At 34.4% G+C, this 22,652-nt stretch overlaps 1 protein-coding gene across 3 annotated transcripts in view; it reads right to left on the bottom strand.

Moving 5' to 3' along the window:
- LOC126816390 (nuclear hormone receptor HR96) overlaps positions 1 to 22,652 on the bottom strand; it is a 60,649-nt gene that overhangs the window by 27,707 nt on the left and 10,290 nt on the right. The window contains exon 1 of one of the 3 annotated variants that reach the window (XM_050542866.2): positions 16,719 to 17,022. The exons of 1 other annotated variant lie outside the window; for it this stretch is intronic. In XM_050542866.2, coding sequence (XP_050398823.1) covers positions 16,719 to 16,727 — 9 coding nt within the window. In that variant the 5' untranslated portion in view covers positions 16,728 to 17,022. Of the gene's footprint in view, positions 1 to 9,681; positions 9,792 to 16,718; positions 17,023 to 22,652 lie in introns of those variants that run through there. One more of the 3 variants, XM_050542867.2, reaches the window with a different exon arrangement.

The following is a 22,652-nucleotide window of genomic DNA, read 5'->3' as shown; positions in this document are numbered from 1 at the left end:
TTGGATTTTCGGCCTAGCCTCGATCATCATTACTAAAGTCGGTACGATAAAAAAACATAGTCTCAATTATCCATTTCATGATTAAATCAAGAATGAAAGTGGAGCAGAAAATGGTATCGTAATCCAGTAAACATCACAGGCTAGCGTTGACATCGAGAGTTGATTATGGTCGGGATAAGTTAATTAATGTCTAAATAATAATTTAGATAACATTTCAGGCCTAAAGAAAGACCTGCAATAGACAGATTTAGCTCTTGCATAATGTATGTTTAACTATACTATTATACTATATGTAAGCCTAATGCAATCATGTCTAAAAACATTGTAAGTAATAAAATATGGCCACCAGCAGCATTGAGAAAGATGGCTTTCATTTCATTGGTGTCAGGGACAATAATCAGGGACAATAATCATGCATAAAAATTGACGGACAACTCTAAGAGTTCTATCAGGGTTCCCTCTACGACTAGTCTGACAATTCCAATGAGGGAGCAGCTCCAGTTGGTAAGGTATTGGCTTGTAAACTGGGAGATCCCGGTTTCGATCCCGGTCTTACCAGTCGGGCAGTCATTCAGATCTGAATTTGTACACATTGAATCGGAAATAATGTTCAGCAGCCATAGCAGTGTTGTCTGGGCAAAAAAAGTCCCTTATAGCACACTGTGTGGGGCATGCATGATTTAATAAGCTCAGATAGAGCGGAAAAGTAGGACGACTAGTTTTACACCTACTGAACAGTATTGTCTATTGCTTCCACACCTAATAATGCTTGGTTTTCATACTATAAACTGGGTCATAATTTGTTTTAATAAGAACAGTGACAAAGATAAAATGTCCAGTTAGGGTTATAGTATTTTCTAAACAGATAAAAGGGTATGTTTTCCTTATAGACCTACTTCAAATGAATAAATAGAATAAATAGGTCAGTTTCTTAACATCACTTAGTTTACAATCAAACAATAAGAGTAAAGAAGTAGCAATCAATGAACCAATTGTGAAATAACTGCTAATATCTTATACAGAATGGAATAACAATGGTCACTTATAATATTGATATAACGATTAAGCAAATTTATATATTACTTATATTAAGCATTATTTGTCATCAACCTTTAAGGAATATATTCTACTATTTTTATAATGTATACTCTAGATATGGGTTATAGTACATGCACTTTAAATATAGTGATCATGACACATATGCATGCATTCTGATATGAGGACAATGTATTAGCATATTGAATAAATTTTGTTCTATATACACATATAGAACCATACAGAGTTCATTTGGTATGGTTATATTATGGTTATATTATCAAACTTATCCACATCATTAGAACTGCACTCTTAAAAATAACTGTGTGCGATTCACATTTTTCAGAAAATATCAAATTTCTTACGGCTTATTCTATGCTAACATACTCAGATTGATTACTTAACATTTAATGCAGAAAACAAAATCAAAGTGTAAACCCTAAATGATCTCCTTGATCAGATCAAAACAAGCCTATCAATAAGACTTCATGAAACATATTTTGGAGTTGGGCTTGTTATATATCGCATCATCTGACAATAAAATTGCTTTTAACTTTTAACTACTGGCGGAAACTTCAACTTTGAAGAAATGTACACCGGTATTTAATAATGATTCTGTTGTGAAAAAGAAGTGAGAAAAGAGAAAAATAGAAAAGATACATGTACCACGTTAAGCTATATTTTATTGTCTTTTACATTCATAGGCAGCTTAAAATCTTGTACAGCGATAAATAAATATATCTATATTTAGAATATGCCATTGGGGGCAAGGTTTTCGAAAAATGCCTAAGGCTGTTCCAATTCAAGTACGATCTCCATATAAAAAGCTTGGCAGGCTTGATCATTGTACAATTGCACATCGAGTAACTAATTTAGACTTTTGACATGACCTCACAATTCTAAGAAGGCAGCAATGATGTCATGCTCGGTTCCTCGGCAGTATAGTACTATAATAACTTGTTTTCAGAACACGATTTAATTTTTAAGCTTACATTATGAAAGACCATGTATATCATTCAACGACACAATTAATAAGTTTCCTATAACAATAAGTCTGGACACAATCTGTGACAGGATCCTTAATTATGTCCAGACTTGTATAATAAGTAGAAGATCTATGAAACTTTAAATACATTGTTCAATTGATTCAAACTGTAAATGGCCAAATGTTAAAGCTGGAACACTGAAGATTAAACCATTCTAGATGAAACCTAAATAACATTTACCGTTAACGAAAAATATTGTTGTGAGGAATTAAAAACGTCAAGTGTGCTTCACAAATTTGAGTCCGATCAAAACATATCGTTAATCAAAGTTTATCCAACTGGAACCGTACTATCAACAACAGAGATTAAACAAATACATTTCAAATACATTAGAGCATTGAATAGTTGAGTGCAAAATCATCCACGCCTTTATCAACATACCAAAAATATCTTTTGCTATGCATAATCACATATTTACATTACTTTATTAAAAAATATAACAATTGGTAACAATACCCTCAGTAGAAAATCAATCTCCAGTCATGTCATATAGGGGTCTTTAGCAGTGGAAGGAAACTGGAGGACCCAGAGAAAACCCACGGGTTAGGCAGGTGACCCTACTCCTTGTCACATAGAAGTAGGGAATCGTAACCATGCCATTTGACAGATCTTATGATGCAACGTGCAGGCATTAACCACTCCTATAGGGAATGAAAGTATCCATGAGATATCACATAAGTATAAGGTGACCTAATTCTACTACTAGTACTGTGGTAATTATAGAAATGTTCATCAGATAGGCTAATGAAGAGGGGTTTACTACGGCATATGAGGGAAATTTTGTCTTGACAGTGATGCTACAGCCTAATCTTATTTCGAATTCCAACTGTTTACATTTTTTTTTAGACACTGCCTTTAAATGCTCTTTGTCCCACACCACTGACAAGGGGAACCGTGCCGGAAAAACTCAAAGGAACTTTTTTTCTGTTGCATTTACCCAGAGGTACTAGCACCATAAAGACTCTAATCGCTGCTAGCTTTATCGTTTTTTCTTGTAGACAGTTTGTTTGTGACTAGAATCAGCCCTTCATGACTGCCTCTAGACGAAGCTACGAAGCTAGGTTGTTCTAGACAATAGTCGAACCTGTTTAAATCTGTAATATTGAAATAATTTAGCCTTAAGACTATATTCTTACTACTCTTCAGTATGTGTTATAGCAATATATATTTATCTTGTGCACACACTAGCTTCCTGATACACACACTGGCTCTATTAAACTCAACCCAATTACTCACATAATTATCTGACCCAGATTCAGGTCTCCTAGCCTTGAGAGTTTAAAAGGGGCTGTTCTAGATTATACAGAGTAAAAATGGGTTTTGGATACAAATTGAAGAAACAGTCCATATAATTTTAAACTTTAAAATAAAAACTGTTTTCAGCGGTTTAATGGAATTTACCAATAGGAATTTGTGGTTGACTTATAGCCAAGAATTTCTACTAATAAATAGTATTTTGAAGAATTTATAAGATCTTCTGGTCAGAGGCACTTCTAAGGCCACACATTAAAATATTGTAAATGATTTTGTTATTTTTCAGGTTAATGTTCAACATTTTGTTTATTGAATATGTGGCACTTACAGATCAATAAAATGTTAAATTTCTGCCTTCTCTGGCCTACTTTATCTTATGTATACTACTTCCAGTTGGTGCATTTCAAGATTTATACATGGGGGGGGGGGGGGAGAGAGAAAATGGGTCTTTAGCAGTGGGGGGGGGGGACTGAAGGAAACCCACAAGATTGGACAGACGACCCTACTTCTTGCCACGTACAACCGGGGAATCGAAACCACGCCAGTTGACTCAATGATAGACCTTATGATACAGCGCGCACATGCTAACCATTTGGCCATCCCGCCCCCCACCCCACCATTTATACAAAGTACAAGAGCTTCAGAATTGTACCTGACTAGAAAAAGGTCAACTGTACAGAATTAACCTGTTTGATATATCCAAGATAGCTTTGTAACCTTCTAACCTACTCACAGTAACTTTGAACTTAAAACCTATTAGTTTAAGCGTCTTAGTGGTTCGGATGGGATGAAAATCATACGCCCATCTGTGTACACATTTGCTGTGAATGAAAAAGAAACCTTGACATTTAAAATTTGATGAAGAGCAGGTTTTTGAGGGTTGTTCAAAACCTCTATTGCTTGGTCGTATCGTAAATTTCCAAATCAGGATTCATGACAAAAAGAGTGAATTTGTAAATAATTAAAATCGATAATTACAACCAATATTTACAACAATGATAAGCTGTGAACTCTTTGGGAATGAGTGTTATGCTGTAGCTGCAGTATAACTTTATTGACAATTCTGACCATGCAAAATAAACTTTCGTAATGTATGCATGAATTGACCCAAATCCTGCATTAATTAGTATCTTGTCAAACTTTTTAGTTAGTCAACAAATAACCATCATTTTAGTTTATCAAAATTTGTATAACATTATTTACATATGAATTATCTATAACTATTTCACACCCATGTATTTCCAAGTATCATAAGTACATGTATATTTATGGTTTACTTCAGTTTATTCTAAACAGCAGGACAGGAGAACAATACATGATATATTATGGATCTTATTTTAATTCCTTAAAGTAGTGTAATAACTGGTATACTGATAAAGTAAGAATATCGTATATCATGAGACATTATAGCAAATTCTAAATAGAAATTAATCTAATATAATCTAAAATAAAAACTGCCCTTTTAATAATAAGCAAATTCTAAATAGAAATTAATGTAATTTAATCTAAAATAAAACCTGCCCTTTTACTAAGCTGTTTTTACAATGTATTTTCGTCACACCTTCTTCATTTACAATATGTTTACTGTATGGGACAAGCACTGTGATATTTTATGCTTGCTGATTAACAACCAGTCAGACCTTAACGAGTTCACATTATTGGTTAGTTTCTATAATGACATATCATATTCGTAATAGAAATTAATCTAATATAATAGAAGATAAAACTGCCCGTAAAATAAATATATATTTCTACAATATATTTTTGTCACACAATCTTTATTTACGACAAATTTTACTATAGCTTATGCCAGGTTCCCATTGTTGTGCAAAACGTTACGAGTGGATTGTCCCAATTGAATCCACAATCTGCTACGTGCAGATACTGTCAGATGCGTTTCGACATTTTGTCGAGGGTTCTCTCAACATTATCAATCAACCAGCCAGACCTTGACGAGTACACACTATATATTACTGGTTTGGTTTGTATAATGGCATAAAAGGCCTTTAAGCACATATCATTTTTATCCATCTACTTTATATTCCCTTTAAGGCTCATTTAACCTTTAATATGGTGATTCAATAATCTATTATGCTTTAATAATGAAGAACTGTGTAATCACAGACAATATTACTAGTGGGCTGATTCCAGACTAACCACAAACTTCAATATATAGGTTTTATCAATACACAGACATAGCCATGACATCCAGATTATTGAATGGGGAGCCAAGTTACATGGTTGGGTTCTGAATGTCAACAATATACAATAGTTTATTGATGTATAAAATGATTGCAATGATAATGGACATCCTTCAGTCAATGACTACTGAGTTGCGCCTTTTGAGGTCGTTCAGGAGCATCGTCTGCTGTGGCTGTACAGGCGGATCCTGGATTTGCATTTCCGGCTGCAGCCGTCGTATGTAAAGGTTGGTGCACTGTCGGATTGGTTGTGAGGCTGATGCTGGCTGGCTTTACTCTTGTCAAGTCTTAAGTCTTTTTTGTTTTGCTTGATCTTTGTGTTTGTTTTCACCCGAAGAGAGAGAAATGGGGCTTAACGTCCACTCGACACAAACTAGGTCAATTTGGGACTGACATATGGTTTAATTTTATTTCAATAATTCGCTTGCACATAGGGGTCTTTAGCAGTGGGAGGAAACCGGAGGACCCGGAGAAAACCCACGAGGTTGGACAGGCAACCCTACTCCTCGTCACGTACAACCGGGGAATCGAAACCACGCTAGTTGACTCAATGACAGATTTTATGATACAGCGCGCACACACTAACCATTTAGCCATTCAACCCCCTGTTTTCACCAAAGGTCAGTTCATTTGATACAAGGGTTTTCCAGGCTATTCTGTCTGCAACATGGGCTTCCCAGCTAGTTGTGTCACTACATGAGGTCTTTGGGAAGGCGGAAATCATCCACTCTGTGGACATGGCCTATCCAGCGCAGGCGTCTCTGACAGAGGTTGGTGTACATAGAGGGTAAGCCTGCTTTGTTAGCAAGTTATATACCAAGTGATACCCAGGAACATGCGCAGACATCTCATGTGGAAGCCTTGAAGTTTCCTTTCTTGATGTGCATAAGCTGCCCAGGATTCGGTGTCGTAAAGCAGAGTGCTGATGACGCAAGCTTGGTAGACCTTGACCTTGGAAAAAGTCAGAAGTTTGTTTTCCCAGACACGCTTGGATAGTTTAGCCAGGATTGTTGATCTCAGTCTCTAGATAGAGTGTGTCTGTTGCTGTTGAGCCCAGGTACTGGAATTGGTTGACGACTTCCAGGTTTTCCCAATTGATGGTGATAGTGGGTGGCACTGGTGTTGCTTGGCTCATGACCTGTGCCTGTCAGTGATATACAAGAGACTTTTTTATCACATCTGAACGACAAGATGGTTTTGACTACAAAACATGTGGCTGGAAAACCCTGAGGAAGCTTGGACCCTCCTGGTTAGGGAGTCAGTGGCATATTCACCAAGCCAACACGGCTCCCGCAAACAAGGAATATCATCATACTTTTTGGACTGTAGTGTAGAAATGACAAGTCATGTATAGGTACTACCCCATTAACCCAGTTAATCTTTTACCAACATTGCATTGATCCACTGTACCGTGTCCCACTCACTTGGCTTAATAGAAGCTTGGAGCGTTGATTCAGGAAATCTGTGAACATCATAGGATATATGGATTTTTATTTGATGTCTGAACATATTTGAATACACATAATCAGACACTATTGTATCTGGCGTTGTTTGAAGTGCAGTGAAGATATTGAAATGCACTCCTTCCGTCTTCCGGAGCATAACTCGTAAACCGTGTGAGATATCCTTATTAAACTTTATACAAACATCAACATATTATTAAATTCTATTTTTCCCTGATTAGAAATTTCACAATTTAATAATTTAAGGGTTTCCATGCAAACAGATTTGGGTATACAATGACACAGGATGTTAAAAACTCTGTCATCTTGTTGTTTTTTTTAAAAAAAAGTATGGTACCCTTTAGAACAATTCAGATAATTGTCTTAATAGATGATTGCTCCTTTTGATGTTTACATTTTTCTAACTGATCAGTCTGACCCAGACAACTCTGCCAATTCGAATCTGGGCATATAAATATTTACTTATGGCATAAACAACAATAACTAGTTTCAAACTGACCGAGTTACATAACCTGACTTGTTTTATAAGGACAACATGAACCTCTGCTATTTATATTTACCGTGGAAAAAAGTAAACAATCAATAGTCAGTATGACCTCAAAATACTTGTGTGGATAGCAATAAAATCGTTTCAAAAACTTACACTCGGAAATATTTGAATAGAAAACATATGGCATACACTACAGAGTGTGTTTACAAAAAGAAAGGGACCGAGTACACACCCCAAGGTGAAGAGAAAGTCGATTGCATTTGATGTAGACATTGACATAACATACTTTAAATTCTTCAAACAGTCACCTTTGGTTAAAACATTTTAAAAAGCATTAAACCCAAAGGTTCCATTCTAGATATCTGGGTTTACTGGATCTACGACCAATTCATCATCAAGCTCCTATTCCAAGTAATAATTATTAAAGCTTTCTTCCAATAAGAAATTGAAACACAAAAGTTGTTCTTAACAACCTTAATGCAGACATTGTTTATTGGAGATAAAAGCTTGTATAAACTTTCAACATGTCATGTCTTTTTGTGATGCACAAATTGATGCAAATTTAGTCTTTTTTTTTTTCCAATGTGCTTCATGTTGACTCACTTGTTGGAAGCTGTTCAGATGACTTGCATAACATAATGACAAATTGATTGAAATTAGAATGTCTTGTCAACAGAATAACGGTACTTGGTAATTTTCATCTTTATAGTTATGTGTGCAATGTGAGGTGGATAATTTTGCCTGGACGACTGCCAAGCCCAACAGGTGCCAACCCCTGATAAGTGAGAAACGGACCTGCCCTACCTCTCAACTACCATGACCTTATTGCTGATAACTGATAAATTGTAATACATGTCATATTTATTACACTGTAAAATTGGTATTGTTTACTTATGAACACATGAATTTTATTAATGAATTTATCTGCCGCAGACAGATCTAAATGTTCATGTTGTATATGCAAAATGTTTGTAGTCAGTGAAAATGATTAGAAATCAGACAGTTGTCATTAAGTAGGTATTATTGTCACTTAACATGTTAAGAGGTTAACTATTAATAAGTGATATATATATACAACTGGCGGTAGTTTTTACTTTGATGTCCATAGCAGTTATATCTCATAACAACCTGTCATGACATCATCATAGGTTGATATATTCGTTCATATCAACCGCTGATGACGTCATGACAGGTTGATATTTCATATCAACCGCTAATGACGTCATCTCAGGTCAATATATTCGGCTCATATCAACCGCTGATGACGTAGATGATCGAAATAATACAAAAAAAACACAGAAATAAATTTTTATTCTTTTGACAATTAAAATTTGTTATGGTACAGTTTCTAACATTTAGGACCGAAATAGACGGCGTACTTATCGACATACATGTATTTAGATCGGTTATCCATGTCTAAGACCTCTTTCAGAATTTTCCTTTCGTCCACATTGCGTTTATTTCTCCACACACTACAAGACTTGAAAGTATTTATCGCCCAAGAGTTCCTTTGTAAAGTATTTTTGGGTACAGTCCACTTAAAACAGTCGGTCAAATCCTTCTCTGAACATACCGAAAACCTTCAATCATGGTTCACTGTCAGAATTCTTGGAAAAGAATGCCTTTTGATCCAAATTTTCTGCAGGCTTTGGATAGATCCTCGTCGATTGATTATTCGTCTGACTTCGTATTACTATCCATTTTGTTTTTGCTTTCAATTCAATAGTCCAAAATGGCGACGTATAAACAAAAACATGCACGTAATTACTTTGGTAATTTTCGCTATTTGGCGGAAACTATCGAGCAATTATCCAATCGTTGTTGCCTTTTAATGGAAGAGCCCGCGCGTTCTGTACCATATCAACCTCGGGTAGGTTAATATCCTATACATACATCATCCATGGCTGGTTGGATTTATGTCAGTGTTGCCATTTCAGAATTTTTCTTTTCAGGCATTTTTACCGAAATAAAGGGGCATATAACTCTTATCATCATTTAAGCAGATGGATTCAGACCACAGTTAAAAATGATGCGTCAAAAAAAATATTAAATTCGTACATAATAAAAATAGATGCACCTTGTTATTTTTCATATTTAATTCTCGTACAGTATTCAAATTTATGTCAGTAATATTCCTACAAAATTACATATTTTCGTAATACAATAGAATGAAAACGTATACCAACCCGTACCTGCTTTAAATTTACGCCAGTAATATTCCTCCAAAATTACATGTCTTCGATTAATCACCCGTAAAAAGACATAGCCAAACATATGTGTATTATCATAGTGGTGTATGGGTTAATGTACTCCCAGTACAGCTAATGAATGACTACTGTATATAATTTCAGCCACTTTCGTACTCAACCAATGACAAGAATCGTGGCTAAATATGGAGTAGATGCACATTTATTTGCTGATGACATGCAACTATACATCAACTTTGATTCAAAGTCTCAGTGATCATAAATGGAAGCTGAGTGTTTAACAGAAAGGTATGGGGCATTTAATGTTTAGTCAAAACAACAATTCAATTTTTTTTTAAGGTTACCAATGGATGGAAGGTGGCTACAAAAATTGTTTCCAATCAATATGTCACATAGGTGATAGGTGAGACGAGGTGGCTAGAGAAATTGTGTCCAATCAATAGGTCACAAAAAGGGGATATGAGGTGTATAAGACAAATTGTGTCTTTGTCAATATGACTAAAGAAGTAAAGAAAAAAGAAATAATACACTAGTTTAAATGTAATATATTTACATTATTGTTATATGTTAACAATGAAATAAATAAAATTGTTGACAGGTGTGTTATGCTAAATGAATGATGACAGTGCTGATTCACATTGTAAAATTTTTAATTATATTACAAATTAGTAAAACATGCTGAAATGACATTGACTTAGAGGCAGTCAGTACATTAATCTATTTTGGAAGTTTGTATAATCTGGCCTGGCAATAACAAATTTAGTTATATAAGAGAAAATGTCAGGCACTACAGTGAACAAGTACATGTACCTCTGAGACTTTGACTTTGTGTCAGACATGTATTAAAAACATCAATCAAAATGGTGAAAAAAAACCAACAACAAAAGGCACTAGAGGGACACATGCTTTTTTTTAGTTGCTTGGTGGTTTTCGTACAGCATCTACCAAATGTGAAACTATTTTAAAGCTAGATAAGTGTCTTGATGTTAAAACATGGATATCTTCCAATATCATACTAAAATTGCATGACGAAAAAAAAAGAAGAACTCTTTGGTCAAACAGAATAAAAAAATATGTAATTTCCAATATTTAGAGATGTGATCATTCCAGTGTCAACTGTTGTGAAGAATTTGGATGTTTATATTGACTCAGGATGAACTTTTGAGAACCACATCAATCACATAAATTGCTAAATCAGTAACTATCATCTACATATTGAGTCCATCAGACCACTGCTAACATATAATGAATGCTACTGCCATTATCAAGGTTGGTTATTCTATCACGTATAGATTATTGTAATAGTTTAATGTCTGGTCTACCTCAAGTGCACCTCTCACCATATTACAGAGAATTCAGAATCATGCCACTTGCATCATTTAAAGGAAGAAACGAATAGACTACATCAATCCTGCATTAAATACAATTCATTGGCTTCAGGGGAATGAAAGGATACCTTCTTTAATAAATCAGACTATTCATAAAATTACACCTGTTTACCTAGAAGACTTAGTGGTTCCATATCAACCAACTAGAACTCTTTGCTCGGGTAGTAAACACTTGTTGAATGTGACGAAAACCAATTTTAAAACATTTGGATCAAAAACCTGACAATCGATAACAACATCAACTTTATGGAATTCTCTTCCTGAGCATCTTAGACTTTCTCCAACTTTTCAAGTGTCGCTTAAAAACTTGGCTGTTTAAATGCTATACAACTGATTGACTCATAATTATTGATTAGTTTTTTTTATTAAATACATGAAGAATGCACTATATGAATATAATCATTATTTATAGGCTTGTACGTAGTTAATGTTGAACCCTAGTTAATGGTGAACTCGTGCATTGGTTTGAATACCTTCTCAATTTTGAACAGAATTCATATAACTGCTCACCATACATGGTAAATAATTCAATTATTGCAGCACACACTACTACATGTATCTATGATCCACTGCAATTTTGTACAGAAAAACCCATGTCATATACTCACTTATTATTATTGATTATTCATATATTCCATAATGATCTCCTTTTTATGACTGTTCCTGCCGACCTTTGCTATTATTGATGCATGCTTGTTTAACTTGATTCTGAATCTATTGCATAGTTTTCTTTTTTATGATACAGCACAATTTCTATCATTTGACAGAATTGCAATAATATAAAGGTGCATTATCTAAGAGCTAAATCTGTCTATTGCAGGTCTTTCTCTGCCTTCAAATCTTATATAAATTACCATTTAGACATTTATTCACATGACAAGCTTATAATCAACTATCTACACAATCGGATGGCTAAGATTTAAATGGATTGGAATACCAGTGACATTTACAAATTTAACGATAAAATGGTTAATCAAGACTTAATCTCAGTTGTCAAGCACTGTTACTACGATAATAAACGATCTACATTTCATCTTCAGATAGTCATAACTTTGCCCAGAATAAAATAATTGTTCATTATCTTTTTATGTATCTTTAAAGATGGGTTCTCAGAAAAGTATTTATCAGGTGGTTATTTCCAATAAAAGTATGGTAATTTTGGTATATATGGAAAGTAGAGATATCTAATCTTACTAGAAAAATACTGGATTCCCCTAAAAACACTAATGGAGTGTATACAGGACAAAAACGTAAGGGTTCACCTTATCAACAGTCCGACGATTAGGAATTTCAGCACGCATGATGTCAAAGGTCACACGCGAACATTGAGCGCTTGATGTACAAGTTGATAAACTTTATGAAGAGTTAGACGTACAACACTTTCTGAGATAAAAATGATGGAAAAAGACGCGGGTAGTGGATAATCCGAGAATTTAATTAGGATTCGATATTTGAAATAAATAGTAAGCGATTAAAGACAACATCGTCTTATGTATGCAATGAATTCTCCTCTGACTTCCAAGAGAGGTAAGTCACGTGAAGTAAACATGACCTAGTTTGATTGAATTTTTATAGCAGGACATTCCTTTGGAATTACAATGTTTGAGAAGGATTTGAAGCAAAATTATGACAAATTAATTAGTTTAAATATCTTTTTAGTCCATATATACCATTAAATCACCTAGTTTGTACGCGGGAACCCATCTTTAATGTGATAAAACGAAGTATAGTCTAATTAATTTGTTATGGTTGTTAAGGGGTCTATCAATATTAAAAACAACCTACATGTACCCAAAAAACCTAAGAGAATATATCTATACCATCTGCTCAAGCTGGTATTGTATTTAGTAATCTGAAGGGGCAGATCTAGATAGTTGCTATTTCCCATGGACAACTATATGTACAATAGACTGAAAGCAAGCAGTCATCCTGAAATTGATGTGAATGTGTTTATGTAATTTCTTTCAGAGCTGAATGATTTTTGTGAACTGACCTAGATGTAAATATATGACGGGAATAGCATAATGTTTGATGGCTTGGAGCCATGTCAATATCCTGTAACAAATACAGATACCATAGTACACAACATTTAATCCTAGAGCAAAAAGTGCAATTTGCAGAAATCCAAAGATAACTTACTAAAACAACCAAGAGAAGAGAAGATAAAAAATTAAGAAAAAAAAAAAAAAAAAAAAATTGGTGTCCTGAATCCCTTCCAAAGTTTGTGGGTTTGTTTAAATCTTGTGGTTGTTTTGGTAAAGATTAAAAAAGCTTTGTTGGAGTATATATTCTCTCTGCTAAAATAAAATGTCATTGCAAAGTTTCTCAGAAGAGGGCAGTAAGCAGTCTCATCAATGGGATGTTTTAGTTGTTTTTCTTATGTCGGTGTAGATCTAATAGATGTTAAAAAAAAACCCTGAAATTTTTTAATTTTAGGCAGCTCTTTATCTAAATCTTATATAATGTATCTTTAATAACAAAAAGGTACATCTATTTTCAATAATTGGCACATTTGAGATTAGCTCATATGACTGATAATAGCATTCTAATATCATTACAATGTAATCATGTTTTAACCATTATCATATCATTTTTTGCTATACTGTAGCAAGTATGAAGAAATACGCCAAGCCCATTTATACCCAGCCTTCTCGGCAAATCCTAAGATTTCCTACAATTTTATTAATCTCTTTACACCACCAAAATTGATTGCCAAGGCAGTGGCTTTATATGTGTTTTTGGCTTTTGATAAGAGAGCTAAATCAAATATGGTGGCAACTACATGTAACTGAAACCCCTTCCATTCACTTGATTTGTGATATTTGTTTATTTGGTGCAATGTCTATTTTCTGTCTTGTCCGCAGGTTTATCTTGCAGATTTTTGTTTTGCATGTAGTGCGGTCCTCCTGCACTTACTATTTGATATACATGTACAGTTGTACATGTAGTATACTGTTTGTATGAATGTATTGAGTTGTCTATGTAATATGTATTATTGAATGTATATGACTATGTCTAAGTGTATATGTATGCATGCTGTCCTTCATGGACGTTTTGATGCAATAAACATCTATCTATCTATCATCTTTGGACAACCTTGTAAAGTGTGTGTGCTTAAATCAGCCAAATCATTAATACAAAAATTTCTCACATGCAAACAGAAATGTTTTGTTTTATTAGGTGTTAGGAGGACCTTTTCAAAAATAAACAAAACTCTTACCAGATCTGTAAAATCAGAGAATAGTGAAGGGTTATTTTCTAAATTATGAAGGATTGAATGAATGTGAAATATAGAAATGGGAAATGCACCAAATGGGAAAATGAAGACAGGCATACACCATTTCTATGTGCTATGAGACACATTTTGCACAGATGGCAGCGCTACGGTCTACTCTTATTTTTAATTCCATCTGTCAAGGGTTCTTATACGGGCATGTCAATGTGTACCCCCAGATCTCAATTTTTTGTCTCATCCAACCGACTATGCGTGCCCAGGCCTTTGGTTCTACAACACTGACAAATGGGGAGACACACTGGAAAATCCTGATGAACTGTCATGGCCCAGGCAGGGACCGAACATGGGACCAGCAGGTTAGCGCGAGCGACCCAAAATTTCTACCTACTGAGACGCTACATCTTCCTGTAAAACTTGGTGACTAACTGAGATGAATAAGAGTGAATACTGTGAACTACGGGTCCCAGCGCATGCCTTGTTACAAAAATGTATGCCAAAGTGATGTAAATTCATCATGCAGTAAATCAAAATGTCTTTATATATTCAGTATATCCTGAAATAAATCTTTTTGTAGGCTGTCATACAAGACAATAAACCATGGTAAACTTAGTCTATAATTACATAATAATCTTCTAATTGATAAATACATTTCTCTAAACTATTCTTGTAAAGGTTTTAAATTTCTATTTTCAACTGTAACCATTATGTATTACAGATTTAGTCAGAGATATCCATGCATATAGGGACCCTTGAGTAAGGTTAAAGATTATTCACAGCAGAATTTTAAACAGTCACATTTGTTTTTATCAAAAGATCTGAGACTAAGGATAAATCTGTAATTATAATTCCAAAATTGTCATTTACATCTTGTCAGCAGTGTTCTAAAAGTTATTAAAATATATGCTGGTAAAACTTACATTTTAGTCCTTAACAGTAGCAATCATACCCACCCACAAGCCAGACTTGTTAAATAACCTCACCAGAGAGAGAGAAATAGGGTTTAACGTTCACTCGACATAAACTAGGTGATTTCGGAACTAACATATTGTTAAATTTTAATTCAATAAGTCGCTTATGCGTAGGGGTCTTTAGCAGTGGGGGAAACCAGAGGACCTGGATAAAACCCACGAGGTTGGGTGGGCGACTGACCAGATACAGATATCGGTTGGTCAAAATCTACTTTGTCAATTCCTATATAGTTACATACACATAATGTTTTACAAATAATTACTTTACTTCATTCCAATATTTCAACAAAATCATAGCAGACTCAGTATATTAAAAACACAGAAATTATTAATAAGCTAAAGGCACAACTACTATAATGGGCTGAGGTCTGTAGAAAGTTTCATAATATATTTTGTAAACAAAATTGCATGGGATTGAAGGACAGGCAGGCAGAGCACATTTCCAAAACACTTCCTTGTTTGGGAATAATAATTAAACGGGTATGAGGTGGGTGGATAATTTTATAAAAATGATATAATTTTCCTACTCTTATATTAAGATACTTAAAAACTGCATAAGTTCTTCGTTTTAATTTCCACCAATACCATTCTTGAATTGCATTGTGTTAGGGTTGTTATTACAGCTTAAATTATATTAGTTTTTTTACAAGAAAGGAATATTTATGAATAGAAAATAATACAAAGAATATAATAAGGAATCATCTTAGACCATTCACAATCCACTCCCTTTGAAAAGCAAACAAGAGTTAAGCATACCGATTTCGTGTTATTTTCAGATAGCAATATCTCAACAACTAATACTTTTAAAAGTTCATATTTTCAAAAATTGTCTTTTGAAAGGTGAGAATGGGACCAGATACAACAGATTGTGACAGATTAAGATTTTACAATTTATGTCCATTAATACTAAATAAGAATCAAAAGCTGTTGGATGTATGCTATCAATCGTCAATATATCAGGGATCACAAATGACACATTGGATCATTATATTTCAAGTGGCACAATGTACCTAATGATAATAATGATCTACAATAAAAAATAACTAATTATAACTAATCTGACTTGGCGATGCCAAAACAGAATCAAAAGTCTCACTAAGATAAATCATCTTGACATTACTAGCTTTAAAATTTAATCATTTGTACAGACAGTACATGTATATTGTACCCGGAGGTTACAAGGCTGACCACTCCTGGTCTACATGCTCATGGCCCTTTAAACAGAAGTACCTGTATAGATAGACCTAAACATCAAGGTTAATATTACTATTTTTATACACACCGTACTTTAGCTTAGAGTACTTGCATATGTAGTATTCTCAGTGCTATTTAGGTTAGACACATACTATGTGATTTATTTTAGTTATAACTGGCAATAAAATATTGAAACATGTCTTATCTATAAAATATGGTAAAGACTGAAGAACTTACATGATACATTTGAACGGTAATCCTCTAACACACGGTCACACTTCTACCTGTGGTAAAGTCCAAACTTGCAATAATCAAAAACTTGTATCATAATCTGGTTGAATAGATCACATACGACACAGATAGCTATATATGTTGTGAATAGATTTTTATTAAACCACTGACTGACTGACTGATCGACGGAGTGAATGACGTATATTGTATAGATGAGAGTAGAAGAGAGGAGAAAGTAAAGCGTTATAACTCAATGAATCAATAAGTTCACAGATCTAAAAAGGTTTTTCTTCGACACACTGATTCGTGGTTACACATCTCTGTAATAAAGTGGGCGTATTATTCAATGCAGTGTCAAGGTCTTTTGCTTAAATTGATCAAGTTTTTTTAACGAGACATTACTACTGGCTTCTTAGTTTGATAGTCTGTTTTTTTCTCACATGGCAGATAACAAACAAAACAACTATTTTATCTAGAACGGAGCCCTGTTTCACATCTTAAATCTCCTTAAAATTGTCCTAAACTAAAATTTCATTCTAACTTGAGATAGATGTATTTCACAAAACGATTTAGAACATTTCAGATAAAATCCACTAAACTAATATTCAAAGTTAAAATTTTATCTTAACATAAAAAGTGACGTTTCACAAAACTATTTTAGGGACAACTTTAACTTAGGATAGTCGTCACCATCTCCTAACTTAAAATCATGATATTAACAAACATAGATTAGGGCTACATTGTTCGATCTATCGCAACATATACATGTAGATAGATTTGGAATAATGATAATATTGCTAATGGCTTGGGTCCCATAATTTTAAAATACCATCATTTTCAAAAACAATTCTCACTGAATTTCTTTTCATAGCATGGGAAATACAGCTACAGTCCACCCGTTTATCTTTATTGTAAGGTAATTTAAGCAATTAGATGATGCTCCAAATTAGGACCCCAAAAACAAAAAAAAACCACTCAAAACCCAAGTAAACAAGACTCTTTGTAACTGTTTTATATATTATCATATGATTCAAGTATAAATGATACTATTTTCAAATAATTAATAGACAAAAAAAAAAACCAACAAAAAAACCCCCCCAAAAAACCAACAAAAACAAACCTACATGTACAAGTTAAAATCAATTTTAGCGATCTTAGCTTAGGTTTTTGTGAAAAGGGACCCTGTTTCACAATTATTTCAATACTAGTTTAAATGTATTCAGTCTGGACCTAATTAAAGTGGACAGATGACCTGGCATGGAACAGTGTCTAGTCTTTCGGAGGGGATGACCCCCATCCCACCCCCCAACACCCAGATCCTGTGTTTATATTGGCTCAAATGTAAAAGAACCTTTGACAGTCTTCCGTAGGGCTGTTGTCCAAGTCAAATTTCCCTCATAGCACACCGCAGCCTGTTTTCATTATCCTAATTGCTGGAAAACTGTAGGACATTAAACACCATTTCATTTGATTGGTGTTTTGTTGGTGTTTTGAAAAACGTTACGCCATAACCTATGTAAAAAGAAGTGTCTAGCTGGCAAACTCTTTCTGGAAGAGCTCTGTGTACTAATCATATTTTAACACTTAAAATGAATGTGGTAATGATTTAAAATGAGTGATTAATTACATATTGTGTTACCAAATTGATTAACGTAATCTAATAGTAAGCTTCCATGTTTATTTATACTTGTACTTACAGAAAGTACAGACATTGTCTACATCTTAGCCTTTGACTGTCACAGTAAATGAAACAATGAGTTTGTTTAAGACTTTTAAAAAAATAAAGATTCTGCAAACTTGTGTATCATACACCTGGACAATAATGATTACCCATAAATTACAATTGACAGACATGCAGAAGTTGTTTTTATTAATATCATATCAATCAGACAGGTGTGGAAAGTTTTATTGACAAATATAATTTATAAGTTACTGAAAAAACAACAGATAACACCACAGACTTGTACAAAAGTTATTTAAGTTAATGACAACTGATCATATTGACATAAATGTACTATTAACTATAATCTAAAAATATGAAAGATGTACTATACATGAGGTCATCAAGGAAAAAAGCATTGTTTTTTTTAACGTGAGCAAACCTATGAAGGGAGGGAGAGAGAGGCTTGAGACTTGCACAAACTAGATCACATTAGGAATAACATGTAATTTATCAATACTCTAATCACATGCAGTCGGGGTCTTTAAAAGTGGGGAAAAAAATGGAGAATCCAGTGAAAACCCACATCTATAAGGTAGGTGGCTCAACTGCTTGTCAAATACAAGTCTTGAATTAAAACAATGCCACTTGACTCAAGGACAGTCCTTATGATCTAAAGCAGCCACATTACACCCGCCCCCACCCCCAATCCAGCTATCCCCACAAGCTACCCATGGTATTTATTTTCAATTCCTGTGGGTGTGACTGCGATATTATCCAAGGTAGAAGTGGACATACATGTACTACGACCGATTGAACAGGTGTTTACAAAAAGTGTGTGAGGGGGACATCTTTTTAATTTATATTGTTAGATTTGTTTTTTTAAAGCATGGTTATGTCATTGATGGTCATTACTCTAGGAGTGTTTGAGTGGTTTATAAACGCAAAAAACCTACCCATGCATGGTAAAAAAAAACATATAGGAAGCCATTTGACTCACAGAAATACTGTACAAGATGGCCTCTATATTTTGTATGGTTTGACAATATATCATGTTTCATTGAAATAGAATGTCTAGGTTCGCTATCCACAATGTGAAGAAATAAAGTAAAGGAACTTATCTGTCATATAGAAAGATATATTTGTCATTAGAAAAGCCTATTGATTGATATCAAGGCGGAGAGAAAGTAAGAGAGAAATGGGGTTTCATGTCCATGACACAAACTAGGTTATTTTGGGAATAACATGGTTCAATTTTATTTTAATAATTGACTTATGCGAATGGATCTTTAGCAGTCGGAGGAAACCAGAGAACCTGGAGAAAACCCACGTGGTTGGACAGGCAATCCTACTCCTTGTCACGTACAACCGGGGAATCGAAACCACGCCAGTTGACTCAATGATAAACGTTATGATACGACATGCACACATTAACCTTTCACAGCCATCCAACCTCCCCAAATGATTGAAAGACATGATAGCAAGAACTCCTACCAAGTTCAAATAATAGCTGAAATGAAATATTTGGATGTGTAATGCCGACAAGATTTCAATCAGAGGTTCAAATTAAACTACTTGTGGGATCACTTATTTTATCAAGGATTGATTATTGTAATAGTTTACTCTATGGAATCCCACAAGCACTTCTAGCCAAGATCCAAAAGGTTCTTAATACTGCAGCCCGAATAGTAACAAGGACACATAAGTTTGATCACATCCAGAATGTGCTGGCTTCTTTACATTGGTTACCTGCTGAGGTGCGAGTCAAATATAAAATACTAACATTAGTGTATAAATGTCGCAATAATGCAGCTCCTCAATACTTATCTGAACTCTTATATGACTACAACCCTATTAGATCACTTCGCTCTCAAAATAAACAGTCACTAGTTGTTCCAAGATATAATTTGAAGTCATATGGGTATAGGTCTTTCAGTTCAGCTGGTCCTAGATTATGGAACGAACTTCCACAACAGATCAAGAATCAACAAACTTTTAATCAATTTAAATTCGCACTAAAGACTTTCCTGTTTCAACAGTTTTACCAGTAGAGCCATTACAAAAAGCGTTTTGAGCATGTGTCAACATGGAGAAGACGCTATATAAAACTTCATTATTATTATTATTATTATTTCATTTTTCTTTTTAAACTGAAAAATCCTAGCAAATGAAATTAAAATGAAACTTGTGAAGACACATGGACATTTAAAGTAATAACCATTAAAAGTACCATCAAATCAAGTGCATGGATCTGTGGAGTGGCCATCAAAGTTGTAGCTACAGTCCCTGGACTGTCGTGATACATCTTCAATAGAAGGCTTGATCTCGCTTTAACTCCATACATCTTATCAAGCAATTCACGTAATACCCCACATATTTCGGCACTAATTTCGATTGGGTACTGACCCAGCTTAAGAGCCTTGCAGATTCCTCGATCATCACGAATACCAAGTATCGTGGTTTCCGGCTAAAATGTCTACATGTAACTGTGGTAATCGAGTTGAAAGTTCAAGGTTCATTCAATGTCAAGGTTTCCGTCTGATTTGAGTGTGTTTGTGATACAACCTCTGATTGGACGCTACTGTTCACATGTCTGCAGTAAAGGCAGATAACGTACGTATAAGTTTGGGAATTGCAAAGTAGTGTAGCAACATCTAGATGTTGTATAACTCGCGGTCGTTGCTTCAGGAACATGATACTGATACAGACAGACCTTACTCAAAATGAAAGAAATCCCACTACAAAGTGTGATGATCATCTCACTTTTGAGGGGTTGGGATGCTCTAGAGCGCTGCGCTTCAACCTCTAGCTGGCCGGTCACCTCTGACTTGTGGTTGTGCTTTTGATCCCTGGTGTGAGCATATGTGGCTTGGAGATAGGGGCGCCTTCTCAACCTCGTGGGTTTACTTCGGGTACTCCGGTTTCCTCCCACAGGAAAGACCCCTGCACGTGTGCTGAGATAATGAAAATGAAAAATAAGACTTGTCTGCGATATCACCTTCGGTGGAAGCGGACGTTAAACACTAAGAACAACAACATTCATATAAAACTGGGCTACCAACTCAATATATCTATTCTTCTAAATGACAAGCTATAAAACCTCCACTTCAATCATTGATTATTGTATAAAATCTCAGACAATGATCAAATAGAAGGTGAATTGTATCAATCAATTATAATCAATAACTGTTTGAATACCCAACAACAACATGTACAGTATACATGTACATGGGTGTTCTAAAATATCCTTTATGTGGAGAGGTCTCTAATTCAAATCTATGTTTGAATTTGCCAATTGTAATTGCTAGACATACTGCTATGTACAATATATCCAAACCTTTGATATTTAGCAATAAATTAATGATTTTTGTCTGTCAGAGTTTGGGATTATTTAGCAAAATGGATGTCAACAGCCTCTGGGGTGTTAAATTTTCAAAAACAAACTGACAAAACATTTACTTCTTTGCAAAAACCTCTGGTGCTAAGACTATACTGCTAAGCATTTTCAACATCAATAAAGATCAATAGAAAAAGCCAAAAAAATACATACATTATGCACAAGCTAAATCTGCCTATTGCAGGTCTTTCTTTAGGCCGGAAATGTTATATAACCCATTAATTAGACATTTATTAACAAAACAAGACCATAATCAAATCTCGCTGGCATCAGATACTCAAGATTTTAACTATATTAAAACAGGTCGCTATTTAAAAATTTAATTAAAAAATAGGAAAGAGAGGTAAGTCTCGAATATACCAGTGCCCCGGTTATGACTATGCACACTTCTTGTCAAAACTACAAACAATGATAACTTGGCTCAGAATGAAGAAATTTAAATGAAATTTTCAATATTTTCTGTTTTTATCATCTATTTTTGAATTATTATAGCAAGAATGACTAACTCTTTATGAAATTCTTAACTAAAGTATCTTTAAGTTATACCTTAATGAACACTCTCAATGAATTTTAAGGAATTTGAATTTCAATAGGGTTAATTTCATTCTGAAGTGTCAAGAACTCAGACCTGTAGTGTGTACATGAAAAATTATTGACAATGACAATGCATGCACGATAGCAGGTGATGACAATATATACATCCCGTGTCCTATAACTTGCTAGATCAATGAACAATATATTTTTAATAAGAAGACTTATGTTAAAATATATACACGACTGAGGCTTTTGTATGCACGTAAATGTTTACATTAGTGGACCTGGCAAAGTTTTTCGTCCTGTCAGAATGACTAAACACAATTGGTGTTGCTCAGAAACTTCTGTA

Source organism: Patella vulgata, chromosome 3 (assembly GCF_932274485.2).
Source record: "Patella vulgata chromosome 3, xgPatVulg1.2, whole genome shotgun sequence".
NCBI classification, from domain to species: domain Eukaryota; kingdom Metazoa; phylum Mollusca; class Gastropoda; family Patellidae; genus Patella; species Patella vulgata.
This window is presented reverse-complemented; position numbering and strand designations above follow the sequence as displayed.